The sequence below is a fragment of the Balaenoptera acutorostrata genome, chromosome 17, assembly GCF_949987535.1.
Source record: "Balaenoptera acutorostrata chromosome 17, mBalAcu1.1, whole genome shotgun sequence".
NCBI lineage: Eukaryota > Metazoa > Chordata > Mammalia > Artiodactyla > Balaenopteridae > Balaenoptera > Balaenoptera acutorostrata.
In genome coordinates, this window is record NC_080080.1 from 18,838,523 (window position 1) to 18,854,921 (window position 16,399).

At 36.8% G+C, this 16,399-nt stretch overlaps 1 protein-coding gene across 2 annotated transcripts in view; it reads left to right on the forward strand.

The window, feature by feature from the left end:
* Positions 1-10,740, forward strand: part of MRPL13 (mitochondrial ribosomal protein L13) — a 37,465-nt gene extending 26,725 nt beyond the window's left edge. For both annotated transcript variants that reach the window (XM_007188837.3, XM_007188838.3), the window contains one exon: positions 10,449-10,740. In XM_007188837.3, the coding sequence (XP_007188899.1) occupies positions 10,449-10,470 (22 nt within the window). In that variant the 3' untranslated portion in view covers positions 10,471-10,740. The remainder of the gene's footprint in view (positions 1-10,448) is intronic.
* Positions 10,741-16,399: the final 5,659 nt, after the last annotated feature.

The window sequence follows — 16,399 nt, forward strand, 5'->3', positions numbered from 1 at the left end:
CCCGCACTGTGCTAGGTGGTTTGCATACATTGTATCTAATTCTCTTACCAATAAGATAAAATACATTATTCCTGTTTTTAAGACTAAGCCAAAGGTTGGCTGGTTTGTAGTACAGCCTGAATTTGAAACTAATTGTAGCTGATTCCAAAACCTGTGTTCTTTCCACAAAAGTAAACTGCTTCATTAATTTATTTATTTATTCAACAAATATGTATTATGTGCAAGACACTCTTATGTGCAAGACACTATAATAAGCACTAGGACACACATTTGAAAAATTACCATTAAAGCAATTATTTAATTCCGTTTTACAAACTTTTATGGAGTTTATACTACGTGCTACACCTTTTGACAGATGCCAAGGAAATGCAGATGATGAAGCATTTAAATGAAACTTCCTCCAAAAGTCCTTCCTATAATCCTTGAGCTGGGTTAGGCCCCCTTTATAGGGTCTCATTGTACATGTTCCTTTTCTTTTACTGTATTTATTCTAATGTAATTAAATATATGCGTGATTACCTGTTTAATGTCATTCCCTTACGAGACTCCATGAGGGACGTGTATGTTGTCTTGCTTAGCACTGAGCACAGAGTGACTGGCTCATTAAGTAGGCACTCAGCAAATATTTATTGAATGAATAAATGAAGAAATAGAGTATCCTTTTATCAGCTTTTATAAATGAGGTTGGAAGTAATCCTTAGAACATATGAAGGTAGTAAAATGCTCCAATTTAATACTAATTCTTCATGTCAGAATCAGTGAAATTGACCAACTTAAAAAACCCTTTGTTTTATTGTTTTTGTTCCTGTTCACTGTATCATCTGAATTATCCGGCTGCTTTTCAGTTGATGTCAAACAAGTGATTAACAAACTCTATGTGAAAAATTGAAAACATTGGCTTTATGATATTTTTATCAGCTAGTTATTAGGATACATTCTCATGTTAAGTATTTCTCTCTAAAATAAGGAAGTGCGTTTTCTATTATTCCCTTGTGTTCTGGTTTTGATTGCTTGACACTGACATACTTGTGGACGAGAAACTATACATTATGTGACCTGATTTGATTCTAACAACTGAATTAAGTGTGGAGTGCTTTTCTCTTTTCCTTGGCTACTTTTTAGATACCTGTTTAACAGTTTGCCTTCTTGTCAAAACCTAAGATTCTGTTTTTAATTCTTTTTATTTAAATTCATTTTTTTCCTCCAGATCATGTAGTGGTTTATTTAGATAAATCAGTAAATAAAAGGTTTTAAAGTTTGTTCCACATGCTATGATATTTACAATTATTCCCTCCTTTGGCATCTGAGAAATGAAGCTTCTGAATTACTTTGATGATGTTTAAACTTTAGGAAAAATAATTTTAATTTAACTTGTTCTTAGAGATTTACATGGTCATTTAGTCAAGACATATCCAATGTACCTTTTCCTACTTAAACTACATAGAACTTACATTTATCCTTAAAACTCAGTCCATATAAACATAGAACATTTTTCTAGGAAGATGTTAACATTTTTAAAAATTCCTTAAAAGAGATGTGGAATTTGCCACAAATTGAAATTAATCCCTAACTTATAGAAATCATTTATTAGCTTAAATTTACCACCCGGGAACCTTTTCTTTACTAAAAATTTACAATAATATAGACTGCACATAAAATAGACAACATTTACTTGAAACATAATACTCTTTGGAAAGTAAACTCAGGCATTCAGTTGAAAAATATTTTAATTTGGGGGGTTTTAAAAACTACTAAATGTTCATTGTAGAAAATAAGAATAAGATATATACATAAGTAAATAATTTCACCATACTTAACATTTTGGTGTGCTAACTTCCTATTTCTTTGTGTTAGTTTTTATGTTGTGTGTTTATGTTTGTGTGTTTTACAAATTTGGGAAATTATGATTTTTCTCTATATATGGTATCACTGCACATTTTCCCAATTTACAAGATTTTTTTCCCCACAAGCATGATCTTCAGTGGCTGCAGGATATGACATCAGTTTTATTCTGTAAATCTAAGTATGTCATATCTGATTTTCTTATAGAAACTCTGTCATAATTGAACTTATATTCCTAACCAAGATGGATGTGGTACTTTTTTTTTTTTTTAAACTGGAAATACTACCAAAGGTGCTATTTAGTTAGTTATGTGACCAAACACATATTATTCATGTGGAGTTATATATCATGAATATTCTAAAGTGTATTCTAAATCAGTTAATCCAGGCAGTATAATAATGAAATAACCATTCACAACAAATTATATTTAATGTTATCATAGTCAGAGTACTGATCAAACTGTTCATTTTACTAAGGGATTACTGGTTCATTTAAAACAAATTAGAAGGTGACTGAATGCCTTCATTATATTAATGGAATTAGAAAGGGCTTTTCTATAATTATTTTTAAGGAGACTTTTAGTGAAACTTAGAGCCACATGATGCATTATTGAGTTACTGTTTTGAAATGGATTTTCCTGCCCCTTCTTTTCATTCCAAATTTCCCTCTGGCAGGAATATACATTAGACACAGGCTTTCCTTTATGCTTTATTAAAGTTGTGATCCTTCCTCACTAGTAGCCACACAATATCTGTTAACTTATGTTAACTTATATCTGTTAATATTATGTGTTAATAAAGTTCAAGTGTAAAATAGTATATACATTAGAAGTACAATTAAAATATTTGATACACCATGCAGTGCAATCCCTTGAAAGTGAGATTCCTCATTACTGATAGATTTGCTTTTATGAGAAAAAAATTTTTTTTCTCCTTTTGGAGAAGGAACCTACTTAAAATATACTTTTTGTTCCACTCCAAATAGCTAAGCCAAGAATATAACCTTCCTTTGGAATGTAGTAATTGGAAATTATTCAAGATAGATCTGATGGTGAACCTGCAGAGACTTGACTGAAACAGATGTACCTGGATTGCACCATAAATAAATACACACAAAAATAGCTTGCTTTGGTTTTTGTTTCCCTAGCAATAAAACCTAACATGTTTATAGTATAAAAATGTACATTTTTTAATTGCAACTATTACTAGCTTTTGGTTCAGTGTAAGCTCTTTACCATTTCTGTTAGAGACAAAAAGCTTCTAAGCAACAGTAACAATTGTCAAACTAAGCTTTGAACCCAGTAGGTGATTAACAAAATTATTTTAATCTTAGTTAACAGCTACCATTGTTGGGATTTCATTTAAGTTATTTTCAATCACTTAAAAAGTTGTATTCCCTCAGGGCTAACTTCAGCATACTCTAGATTTTGTTATGCTAGTTGTTTATTTATTTTTAAAACAATGGTAGACCAGAAGGAAAGAAACTGATATTTATGAGGAAACTATAAATATTGTTTTATAACTAAAAGCCACTTTCTCATATGAGAAGTATTGCCTATATACCTCACTTCTTAAATTAGTGTGTATACTTGGTTTATTAGTAGTTTTTACGTCTCATGGATATGTAAATTGTGTCAGAATATGTTATAAAGTTTTATCTTGTGTTTCTTGATGGTACAGAGTAAATGTGCATTTGCCATGGGCAAGTGGTGATTGTAGGGTACACACTTAGAATTTGTTTCTCAAAGATAAAACAATAACACTATCTCTTTTTCACAGTTCAGTTGCCTGAGATTGTAGCTTTCAAATGGTCAACTTATTTTAATTCTGTCAATAATTATTTCCATGGTCATTGCAGTTTTGCCGACACATTACAAAACCACAGTAACCATGGAAATTATAATGCTGTCACTGTAATGGAAATTTTTCATTATGTAGGGTAAAAATAAAACAGTTCATTTGAAACTTTTAATTTTCATTTCTACAAAACTCTGTAGGAGAGCTTTTCTTAGGAAAAACTAGGTATGTAGAAAATTTCAACTTGAGTTGCTTCACATTATCCACAGAGTGATGAAACAAAATCAAAAAAGAAATATGTTTTTTACTCCTCGCTCATTAAATCAGTAATGCTTTATTTTAAGCATAACCCTCACCTTTGTAGAGAAACTAAGTGGAAAGTTTCAGCATCAGTAAACGCTTGAAAACAGATGTTTATGATGAAAACTTATGTTCCTGGTCTAACTCTCTTTACAGAGTGTGCTGTTAGAAGTGTGCCTGCAAAAGAGAGAGGCTATGAGGATGAAAGTGAGGCGGCCTGAGGACAACCGTGATTGGCCCTGGAATTGTCTTTGCTGAAAGTAGGATTAGATTTAGGGAGTTTAATAGGCAATCCATACAGCTCTGTAAAAGAAAACAGGTGCCAGGAACGACAGCACTGCAGAAGGGACTTGGTGAGCATCCTGTGCAGTCTGTAGCTCTGGAAGACAGCAAGGATCTCAGCTTTCTGCTTGCCCTTCGATATAAAAGCCACTCATCCCAAAAATGTACAGATTTGCGGTTTTAGTTAAATGAATGCCCAGAGAAAAATAATTTTACCTATGGCTTTATAAAATGTGCTTCAGATCAGAGACTTAGTTAAAGACGGTGGAGAAGGATTTTTACCTTTTCAAAACCCATATAAGGATCTGGGACCTGGACATCTTCAAGATTTTCCATAATTGTGTGCCAGTCTAGTCATGTGGCATTTTTGTACAAGATTTAACTTAATTTGCTACTCTTCACGGTCAGAAGTTATTAGCTGGACTTGGGGAGAAAGCTTACGTTCCAGCTTTTCCATCATTTCAACGAGCACAGCATTGGCTTAAACCATAGACCTCAGTATTTCCAGTCCTGAATTTTGCTCATATTAAGCCTTCTAAACTATACTGTTCTTTTGGATATGAACACGTTAGGACTGGTTGTTAAAATAAAAAGCAATCTTTATATAAACAACCAAAATCAAATCATTTACATTTCCTAGCCAATAGAGCTTATGACTTAAAAGTGGTAATTGAATGTAACAATAATTCCTATTAATTTTAATTGGAAAAAATTTTTGATTTTTAAAAAATTTTAACAATCTTATGAGTTTATTTTTTAATTTTTATTTTATATTGGAGTATAGTTGATTTACAATGTTGTGTTAGTTTCAGGTGTACAGCAAAGTGATTCAGTTATACATATACATGTATCTATTCTTTTTCAGATTCTTTTCCCATATTGGTTATTACAGAGTACTAATAGAGTTCCCTATGCTATATACAGTAGGTCCTTGTTGATTATCTGTTTTATATATAGTAATGTGTCTATGTTAATCCTGACCTCCTCATTTATCCCTCCCCCCACCACCTTTACCCTTTGGTAACCATTAGTTTGTTTTCTATGTCTGTGAGTCTATTTCTGTTTTGTAAATAAGTTCATTTGTATCATTATTTTAGATTCCACATATAAGTGATATTGTATGATATTTGTCTTTCTCTGTCTGCTTTACTTCACTTAGTATGGTAATCTCTATATCCATCCATGTTGCTGCAAATGGCATTATCTCATTCTTTTTTATGGCTGAGTAATATTCCATTGTACCTAGAAGTGAGTTTAGTTTTTAAAAAATCACTGTTGAACTTTTTCTGATCAGGCTAGTCGTACAGTGTCTGGGGAAATGAGTGTAGCAGCACCATTGCTCTGTCTATTACCTGTACACAGCTAACATCTTTAGTTCAAGGAGTATGTGATGTGACCAGATTTCCTGGAATGGTTTATTCTAAATAATTCCATTCTTACAGTGGACGTGACTTAAAACTCAGTCAGACTGACCTTTTGTATTTCTTTCTTTTTTTTTTTAATATACAATACAGTGTTGTTAACTATAGTCTCCATTCTGTATATTACATCCCCAGGACTTTTTATTTTTATTTTTTAATTTTTAAATTTTTTTTGGCCACGCCACATGTGGGATCTTAGTTCCCCAACCAGGGACTGAACCTGCGCCCCCTGCCTTGGAAGCATGGAGTCTTAACCACTGGACCGCCAGGGAAGTCCCTGAGAATTCAATTCTGATTAATGTAATATTGTTGTACATAGACTAGCAGCTTTTTAAGAACCTAAATACAATGACATTTACTCAGTTACTAAAGATACAGTTAATCTTTTTTTTTTTTTTTTAATATTTATTTATTTATTTGGTTGCTCCGGGTCTTAGTTGCGGCAGGCCGGGCTCCTTAGTTATGGCATGCAAACTCTTAGTTGCGGTATGCATGTGGCATCTAGTTCTCTGACCAGGGATCGAAGCTGGGCCTCCTGCATTAGGAGCGCAGAGTCTTAACCACTGCACCACCAGGGAAGTCCAAGTTAATCTTTCTTTCATGATAGATGCTAAAGAAATTTTAGTATCCAGCCTCTGTTGATGTTATCATAATTTACAATTAGTTATTGTTGTATCAGAAAAGCATAAAACTGCCTGTTAATAAAGTCCTCTGGTGGGTAAAGAGCCAGAAGGATACTATATATCGATTGGAATCATGTCTAGCTAATGAGGAAGTGTGTTACCTTCTGTTAGGCCGTACGTTAGTCCGTACCAACCGTACGTTACAAGGACTCCTCTCTTAACTATTAAATTTCAAACAATGACGTTAGATCAGATACTAATAGAAAGATGAGACATATGTGTAGTGGTCAATAGCTCCTGTTATGGATACGTCAATACTACATCAGAAGTTAAAACCTACTTAGGTAGAATTAGACAACTGGCTACGAAGTCTCCCTGAAGTGCCAGTTCCAGACCAGGTTTCAGACTTATTCTCCTGAACTCCTAAGGGAATGAGATCTAGTTTTACTATTAAAGTTTCACTTGTTACCCCTCCTATTTTAACTGAATTGGTTGCACCAAAATGGGGGACCAAGGGATTGAGATCTTAATCATACGAGTCTCAGGTCCAGGACTTGGAACTCAAATATTTCTAACTTGGTATCCATTCCCCTAGATTTAGGCAGGACTATGCCCCATTTCAGCCGGAAGTAGCCAGAGTGGTCGTCACCCCATTCCCTGAAAGATGTGGGGAAAGATAAAAGTGAAGTGGGGATTAAAACTGAGTCCCCTTAAAACCGAAAAAAAAAAAAAAGAGTTGTACGTACAGCACAACTTTAGAAACTTCCTACTGAAAGTGCTTCTTTTGCTTCTTCAGCATCTTCAAATAGTCGCCCCCTCCGTCTTATGAACAGCTCTGTCGGAGGTCTGAGGTGAACCCTTGCTTGTCAGTGTGCGGTCCACGGACCAGCATTGCATTGCGTGGGAGTTTGTTAGAAATGCAGAATCATGAGACCCTCTACAGACTAACTGAATCAAAATCTGCATTTTTCCAAGAGCCCAAGCAATTTGTATGCCCACTGAAGTTTGAGACCCACTCAGCTAAATAGCCCTCCCCTCCCCTTTCTTATATTATCTTGGATTGCCTTCTTTTAGTGGGAGTAAGCAATACAAATGTGTTGTATGTGTACCTGCTTTCATTTGTGTAGGTGGAGAGAGAAATAGAACCATATTTAGTGTAGAAAGCTCACTTTTCCCCACAGGGGTACTTCCTGTAGCCAGGTAATATGTTTGATTGTCTCGCACATGAGTTGATATTTCTAGCTCTGCGAACATCTAATGTATCTAGTCTCTTGGCTATGATACTGTTCCCCCCCCCCCCTTAGAAGCAAATTAACCATCTGCAAAAGATTCCAAAAGCAGAAAGGATGAGTCTGCAAACAAAGTGGCATTTTCAAGGCGGTCACTGTAATTACAAGTATCTTACAAGCCTCCACTACATGCAAGATACTGTGCTAATTGCTGGTAGTATAAGATCAATTATATTGGGACTGTGCCTTCAAAGGATAGGAGTTGTGTGGAATAAAATGGTGCTTGCAAACACTGGAGTCAGAAGGTCTGCACTAGATCACTACCATCCACTTCCTAGCTGTGTATCCTTAGACAAGTTACTCAGCCCCTCTGAGCATCAGTTTTGTCAACTGTAAACTGGGGTTGATCACAGTGTCTTTCTCACTATATAGTTAGGAGCGTAAAAGGAGATAGTGCATGTGAGGCAGTTAGTATATTTCATGGCATCTAATAAGCACACAGCACTGTTATTTACATACATAACAACATTTATTCACTTAACTTAGGGCAAGTGTCATTTGAGAAACACTGTAATAGAAGTATGCATGAAGTTCTCTGGCAATCTCAGGGAAAAGAGCCGTGCCTAAGTTAGGAAGGAAGAGTTGTGTAGGATTTCCCAGAACATGTGATTTGGGGGGTGGATTTTGAAGGATTAGTCAAGTCCACCAGGCAGAGAAGAGATAGGAGATACTCCAAGTGCAGAAAATATCAAGTACCCAAGTCCAGAGGTCTGAAAGTTTCTATCTGGGCAATAGCAAGTAGTATAATGGGACCAGAACGGACAGGGTGTGGAAAGAATGACTCAGAAAGGTTAACTGGGACCATGTCCTGGAGGGTTATGTGTTGAATTCTGTGTTTGAATTTGACAAAGCAGTGGAGAGCTAGTGAAAGTTCTTCCACTCTGTGGAAGTGGGATAAGAAAGAATCTATGTTAGAGACTCTCAGATGTCTTTCCCTTTGCCCCATTTCTCCTAACCTCCAAATCCTACTTACTAGCTGCCTGCCATGGCCAGATTTCATCATATTCAAAACAAAATCCTTCCCTTCAGAATCTGTTCTCCTGCCTGTATACCCTCTCCTGAACAAATAGATAGCATTGCCATTTCCTGAGTTCTTCAAGCTGAAAATTAATAGTCACCCTTGAGTTGTCATTTTCCAGTAGCTCCTTCCTCTGTCACGTCCCTGGTCTCTTCCCTCTTCCCCCTCCCTGCCCTGGACAAGTTAATTTTCTGCTTCTTGAATCCTGAACCCATCCTTTCTTCTTACTTATCACTGCCCCAGCCCTAACAGAGCCCTCATCTTAACCCTCCTCACTTCCTCCAAAATGTCTTGAAACAAAACTGGGCTTTATTAGCCCCTGATTGCCTTCAGGTCACTGTCAACATTTTTTACATGACAGATTACACCCTTCAAACATGCTTCCTATTTTACTTGTAAATTCCACTAAAGGGTACTTTCCTCATCTCATTGTTACTAAATTAACATTTGGTGTGGAAACAACCAGGCTGTGACTAAGCACATTTAATTTTGAGTTGAATTGCACAGACTTCTTGTTAGCACTACTTGTTAGAAATCTTAGAAGATTTCTTTCCAATGGCATCACCACCACCCTTTTGTAATTATATGAACCAGCTGGATGGGAGAATAAATTGTTTCTTAAAATGCTCTGGTGTCTCTTGACTAGGAACTTTGATTGTACTGAGTCACATACCCAAGATTAAAAGGGTACACTTTGGAGCCCATTCCAGCTATTGTATCAAACTGTCATTTCCCAGACTTTGGATTCAGGTTTTACATTTGAAAAGAGATTTCAGAAACAGTGACAAAATGCTGCAGTTTCTCTTCTTGTTGTTACAGAATGATGATACGGTGAAGCATATTTGGTTAGTTTCCCAGATCAGTGCCTGTGTTCCTCATAGTTAAACAATAATTTTAAATTGTAATATAGTTCATTTACTTAGTTACCAGACTGTTGGCCTTCCTATCTGGGCTATCTGGTCTCTTTGTCTTTTTTTTTTTTTTTTTTTTTTAAGAAAAACATGATTTAAATGTAGAAAGGGATGAGATAAGTTGTTTCAGGGCAAACAGAGTTCACCTGTTTTCTTTTTTTTAAAGGAATTCAAACTGTTGAATATTTTTACAGCTGTTTCAAAAATATCTATTTAATTTACTAATCACTTAATTCCTTCTGAAAATTCCGTAGGAGCTCAATACCTACAAATACACTACTCTGTAAAAGATAACAGGACACTAACAGTTTTCGCATTTCATAATTTCCTATTCCTCATTTTCTCCATTGTTAAAATTTAACATTTCTCTGAAAATGTTCTTTGTTTTAATTTACTACTGGAAGGAACTTTCAGGTGTGATTAATCCTATAAATATATAAACGAAGAAAAGAGTATATATGTATATAGTAAATTAAAAGACCATATATGTATATAATAAATGTGTGTGTAATTAAAATATCAAAGGGCTGGTGTTTATACATGTATTTTGTATGCTACTGTAATGAAAATTAAATTTAGCATATGACAAAATAATACAAATAGGGAAACTGCTCATTCAGAATTTGCCATTATTAGTCAAATCCATATCTTTATATATAATCCTTTCTATTAAAAGGGCTTTTGGGAAATTGAATTCAAGCTTTTAAGTCACTACATACATTCATGCATAGGCACACGGGGGCCTATATTTATACTCTGCAAAGAACTTGGGAATTGTCACTTAACTGTTCTACTTTGCAATGATTTGGCCTTAATGTTTTTCACCAAAAATTTAGAATAATATTTGTAGATATTTCTTGATGAACAGTTACTTTCATTTTAAATTGGAAAATAATCTTCTTGCATCACGCGGGAGAAAATGAAACTGATTTGTGAAAAAATAAATGTTGATTTTTGTCTTTCAGACCTGAAGATTATCGGCTGTAGGAGAAAGAAAATTTCAGAAAATAACAGTGCGGTGATTGAAACTTCTTCCTGATGAGTTTCTCCTTCCTACAGGGCAGGGTGAAACAATTGCTGCCTTTTGACAAGAAACCTGTTATGGGTACTGAAGGTTTGTGGGGAAAGGTCAGGAAGGGATATTCCTTCAATAGGAAATAGCAATAAAATACATTATTTTATAGAATTGTTTTATTATGTAATCTGATTTGAATGTTATAATGATGATAAGAATAAAACTGCTTACTTGGTTAACTATTCAATTTCTCGCTTAATGAAAAAACCAAACCCTAGGTAGCACTGCAGTTAAAATTGCCAAGTGCCCATTCATGCAGATTTCCTCACGTTCCAGCTCCCTGTTTTTGACACCTGGGAAAACAAGGCCCACCTTCACTTTTCTTTTCAGTGACTATTTTATCTAACCTCGCATCACCTGAGTTCATCCCTCCAGCTCAGTAGGGTAAGGTTTGTCCTGAGGTATTTTCAAACTGCTTCACTTTTTTCTATGTCCCATAGAGCCTCTTGGTTTCCATGACACCAAAATAACAAAGTAATGCCTATCTGCTCCCTAGAAATCTCACTGCCCCACCTGTGACGCTGTTTGCAGACCCCACACTGTGTGTCCATATCTCTCCTGTTGGATCCTATTCACCTCTGTGCTGGGCACTGAGATTGGGCTGCTGGGATCAATGTGTCCAGCAAAATCTCCTCCCTGGAAATTAAAATGCCGAGACACTGCATTTGGGCATTTTTATGGTAGTTTTCTTCTCTCGCCCTAGCCAATCAAGGAGTGTCTCTGACCCCTTCTCCCGTTCATGCAGCAAACATGTACTAAGTGCCTGTTATATGCCAGGTGTTGGGGAAACAGAAATCACACATGTCTTCCCCAACACCTCCATGCCCCACTAAAGAGCAGACTGTCTATCGCAGGGCAGAAAGGAGCTGTAGATAGATTTGTAAATAAGTGCACCTGGGTGTCAGAGGTGCTGATAAAACTATGAGCTGTGATAGAAGTACATTTAGGGGAAAACAGTATAAACATTAAATATAAAGTACTGATAGTAAGCACCTGCTAATACGCCAAACACAACTGCTTTATATAAACTAAAATTCATTTAATCCCTGTATCACCCTATAATGTACATCGTGTTACCTCCCCATTTAAAAATGGGCATGCTGAGGCAGCAATAAGTAACCCGGCCAAGGTCACAGAACTGCTAAGTGGCACAATCAGGTTTGGATCCAGGCAGTCTGCCTCAGAAGTCCATGGACTTAGCCGCCACTAGATGAGAAAAAGGGAGTATTTATGTATCACAAATTCTGTAATAAAGCAAGCATGACCTGGTACAGGTCAACAGCTACCATTCAAGGAAGTGGCAGTTACAGTTTAAACTATTGGACCAAAAAGAAGCTCCATCCCTTTTGATGTGGTGATCTTGGGTGTGAGCCAGTGTGAAATAAGCCTCCAGCTCCCGGTGCAGCAGCTTTCGTAGGGAGGAATTTTTGTCTGGTGTATCCCAAGCACCTAGAACGATGCCTGGCACATATTTCTTGATTGAGAAGGGCTCACTGAAGGAAGCCCTTGTTTCTAACACAGCTGCAGGATTTGAGAAGGTGAGATCATAGCGACGTGCTTTATAATACTATTGAGCCCGGTCATCATACCGTCAGCCCTCCACATCCATGGATGCAGGGGGCCTAGTGTATCACACCATTGTACGGATGGGACTTGAGCATCCTTGGATTTTGGTATCTGCAGGGAGTCCTGGGAACCACTTCCCCATACATACTGAGGGACGACTGTATTAAATATTCAGTGAGAATATTGAGACTGATCACCATAAACCTCATTCTCACTTGCTGTGTGAGAGTCCTTTTGTAGGGGGAGGGCTCGCCTGAGCTACAGACCCACGTAGACCTAAACGGGCTTATATTGCTGGACTGAACTGCTCCTCCTGCTGTTGGGAGTTAACTCCATTTTGCATTCGGAGAGAACCAGAGCAAAGAGGCTTTTGCACCAAGTGGCCTCGAGAAGCAGAAACTATCAGACTTCCCAATCCTGCCCATTTGCCATTGCTCAAGAGTTTAACAGCCAGACCTGTGCGTTTCCTAGGAGAACACAAACACAGGTAGCCAAATAAAAATAAAAACTCGCTGTATGGGATCCAGGAACTTGAGGTGGGGAAGACAAGCTGAACTGCCAGAATTGTAGCTCCAATTAAAGTAGAATGAACAGAAGAAACAGAAGAGAACTTTAAAAAATACGAATATACGAATACTTACAGAAAAAGAAGGAAACCCTAATTATTCCAACATCACATGGGAAGGAAAAGAAAGCTGATATATAGATAGATAGATAGATAGATATTCTGTTGTGATGTGTGCCTGTAATGTGCAAATTAGTGCAGATAAGGAATCAAGTCACTAAAACCAAAATTATTTGTCCATATGCAGTTTTTCACCAGGTGCTATGTGTTATGCTATTAACACCAGGTAAATGTGAAAAACCATCCAGTTGAGCATAATGACCTGTGAAAGAATAATACACAACACCTTGTCTCTCCATTTCACCTATATGCATTGCCTGCTGTGTCTCCTCAGTAAAACATTAAGTGTCCTGATTCTAACAGCAAAGGAAAAAGGAAAAGCCTTAAGTATTGCGGAGTTTTGAAACATAGAAAATGTGATTTTGCAGTAGCGGGGGGGCATAAAGTAATCACATTAATGAACACAGAAACAACACTAAAAAAAAAAAAAAGAAAAGAGCTTAATCTTAACCTCCCAATAATCACCTGCTTTCTGGGGCACTGAATGCTGAAAAGCACTCATCTTTAGTTGGTAAGGTTAACTGCAAACCTCCTGCAGCAGGAGAGCAGTTTGTGTCATCTGATCTCAGTTGGGTTCCCACAAATAGCTTCTTTTTGAGAGGGGGCAATTAACAAAACAATAAAAGAACTATTGTTTCTTTAAAACAGCAACCCAATTATTTTCTCTCCTGAAGGAGAGATAAAAAACATATTCAGGCCAATGAGGAATAAGAGGAACCAAGCAGGCTCAGTTGGGGAGGGTTCCACCTGGGGCTTCCTGGATCCGACGCACCATACGCAGAGTTTGGGGTAGGGAAGGGTGGGCCCTTCTATGACGCTTTAGTCCCCTCTCAAGTTTCTGAATTGCCATTTTCCAGGTCCCCTTTCTGTCTTAAGCCCATTCAGAGGAACGAAAAGCAACAATAAGCCACAGCCATCTACCTCTGGTTTCCTGTTTCATTTGAAAAAATATAATCTTCCTCCCAGCTATTCTCCATGGTTCAAAAACCACAACTCTTCACTATCAACACTTCTGCCGAGCAAACCGTGTCTTGTCAAAATAGCGTTCTATATTTAATATAATGTTTCCTTATTAGGAACTTGTGATATTTAAAACTGTGATAGTTTTCTTGTATCACTTACAAGATGGTATAAGGTTTGAGCTTTTCTGCCTCAACTCCATTTTTCCCATAAACCCATAATCCATCACGCAGGGATTATTTTTTAGGAATGCATATGCCGCGTTATAGGACAGACGGGTGTACTCACCGTAAATCCTGGTTTAGCTCATTCTTCCATCAGGCGGGCTCTTCATCCAGGGTCCTACGAGGTCACACTGGCTCAACCCCAGCAGAAGTCAGCACCCAGGATATACTGTACAAAAGTCTGGTGCCACCCCTTTGTCATGCCTGGGTTGGAGTAGGGCCCACCTACTAGTGACGTCATTGCCACAGCCTGCCCTCATCTCCAGGCCTGGGGTATCCCCAGGGTTCCATTAGGACCTAGCGGGTGGGCCAAGATAGAGCTAAGTGCTAAAGCAGGTCTTTAAAGCCATCCTTTACCCAGAATGCAATCCTTTCTTTTCTCATCCTACTTCCTACTCTAAATTTACAAAGCAAATACTAAGAACTATGGGCAATGAGATTGATAAATAATGTCTCTTCGTTTAGATAAACTGGGCCACAAGCTGGCCCAGAGGCTAGGGTCGTAGTGATGAAGCAATGCTGCCATCTTTAAAAGTGACTGAAGAGCAGAATTTTGTTTTACTTGTCAGGTTTAACCCAAACGAAGGAAGTTTTTTTAAAAAAATGCATGTAAATTGCAGTTATCAGATTCTTACTAGAGTCCCTTCCTCTCCTTTCTTGCTAATTCCCTCCTTGCCAGATCCAGGCACCGTCACTATGCCCGTGCCCCATCTTTTTACTATGCTGCATGATTTGTTTTCCTACCTTCTCCTGGAAAAAGGGTTTAGTACCACAGTCGGCCAAGAACAACATTAAATGTCCAGGTGTCTCCTGGCTGAAAATTCTCCCATAGACCGGGTAGCAAGTTCTGAGTCTGCAAAGCCTAAAAGCCCCAGGAGGGATTTTGCTGCCTATCTCTACAGTGCTAAGTTTGAATTGGATAGAACCCTATTTAAGAAGGTATGATCTTTCCAAGACAGACATTAAGACTCCGTATCAACTTAAATATAGGTTCTTGCAGAGAAATAGCCTCTCTCCCTCCCCCTCTCTCTCTCTGCTTCTCCCCAGAAACTTAAAATAAGAGAGTTGAGTAGTTTCGCAGCATCACTACTGCTCAGGGCTTCTTCGCCTTAGATGAATGTTAACCTGAGATCAGCTACCAGTAAAACAGCCAATCACCCCACCTGAGGCCAACTGTTATTAGGCTGGCTGCCAGGAAGGTTTAGGATACATTTTCCACATGAAGATGGCATAAACAGGACCACTGAAGGAGACACACATTTTTGCCAGTGCCATTTGGTCCATGAGACGCTCTTTGATTTTTCAACAAATCTTTATTTCAAGTCTTGACTTTGTTTTCACTGCCTTCACTTTTCAATTCCAAAGTTAATACCTATTAAAGTCTTGCAAACAGTGGCTGCCAGAAGAGCACCTGTTGCTCATGGTACACCTGTGCTTTATGTGTTGGGGTTATGCAGCTCCAACTTGTCAACCTGTATTAAACCATTGAGAGCCAACACTTTAAAATGGTGATGCCATCTGGCATCTTCTTTACCAATCGTGAAACTAAAAAGGGTTTTTATTTTACTTGTTTTGAACTTTATTTTATTTATTTTTTATACAGCAGGTTCTTATTAGTTATCTATTTTATACATATTAGGGTTTTTAATATTGAGAGGAAATTCTGAGCATAAAGCCTATCTGTCTTTTACTTTTTGGCAAATTCACAAAGTCCAGATAAAATATTTTTATAAGTTGTTAGAAAAATATTATCAGTTACTTTATTATTATGCACTGTTACCGGCACAGTGGATATGCAGAGCCAATAAATCATGGAGAAATATGCATGTGTGTCCTTCAGAAAATCTAATCTGGAAGTCTAAACCATGGAAGCAGTGATTAATTAGCCAGCTCTCTAGTCTATATTAACAAGGAATCAGCTGCTCTGTTGCACAGTCATTCAACCAATATTTATGTTCCAGAAACTGTTCTAGGTGTTTGAGATGCATACGTGAATAAAAGTTTCCTGCTATCATGGTGTCCCATTGTGATTTATAATAAAAAAAAAGATATGATATATATATACGTTCTATAATTTGATATATATACTTGATATATACATATACTTTATATACTTGATATGTATATATACTTGATATGTATATATATTTGATATATATACATATACTTGATGTATATATACATATACTTGATATATATACATATATTTGATATATACACTTGATATATACATATACTTTATATACTTGATATGTATATATACTTGATATGTATATATATTTGATATATATACATATACTTGATGTATATATACATATACTTGATATATATACATATATTTGATATATATACTTGATATATATATACTTGATGTATATATATACTTGATGTGTGTATATATATATA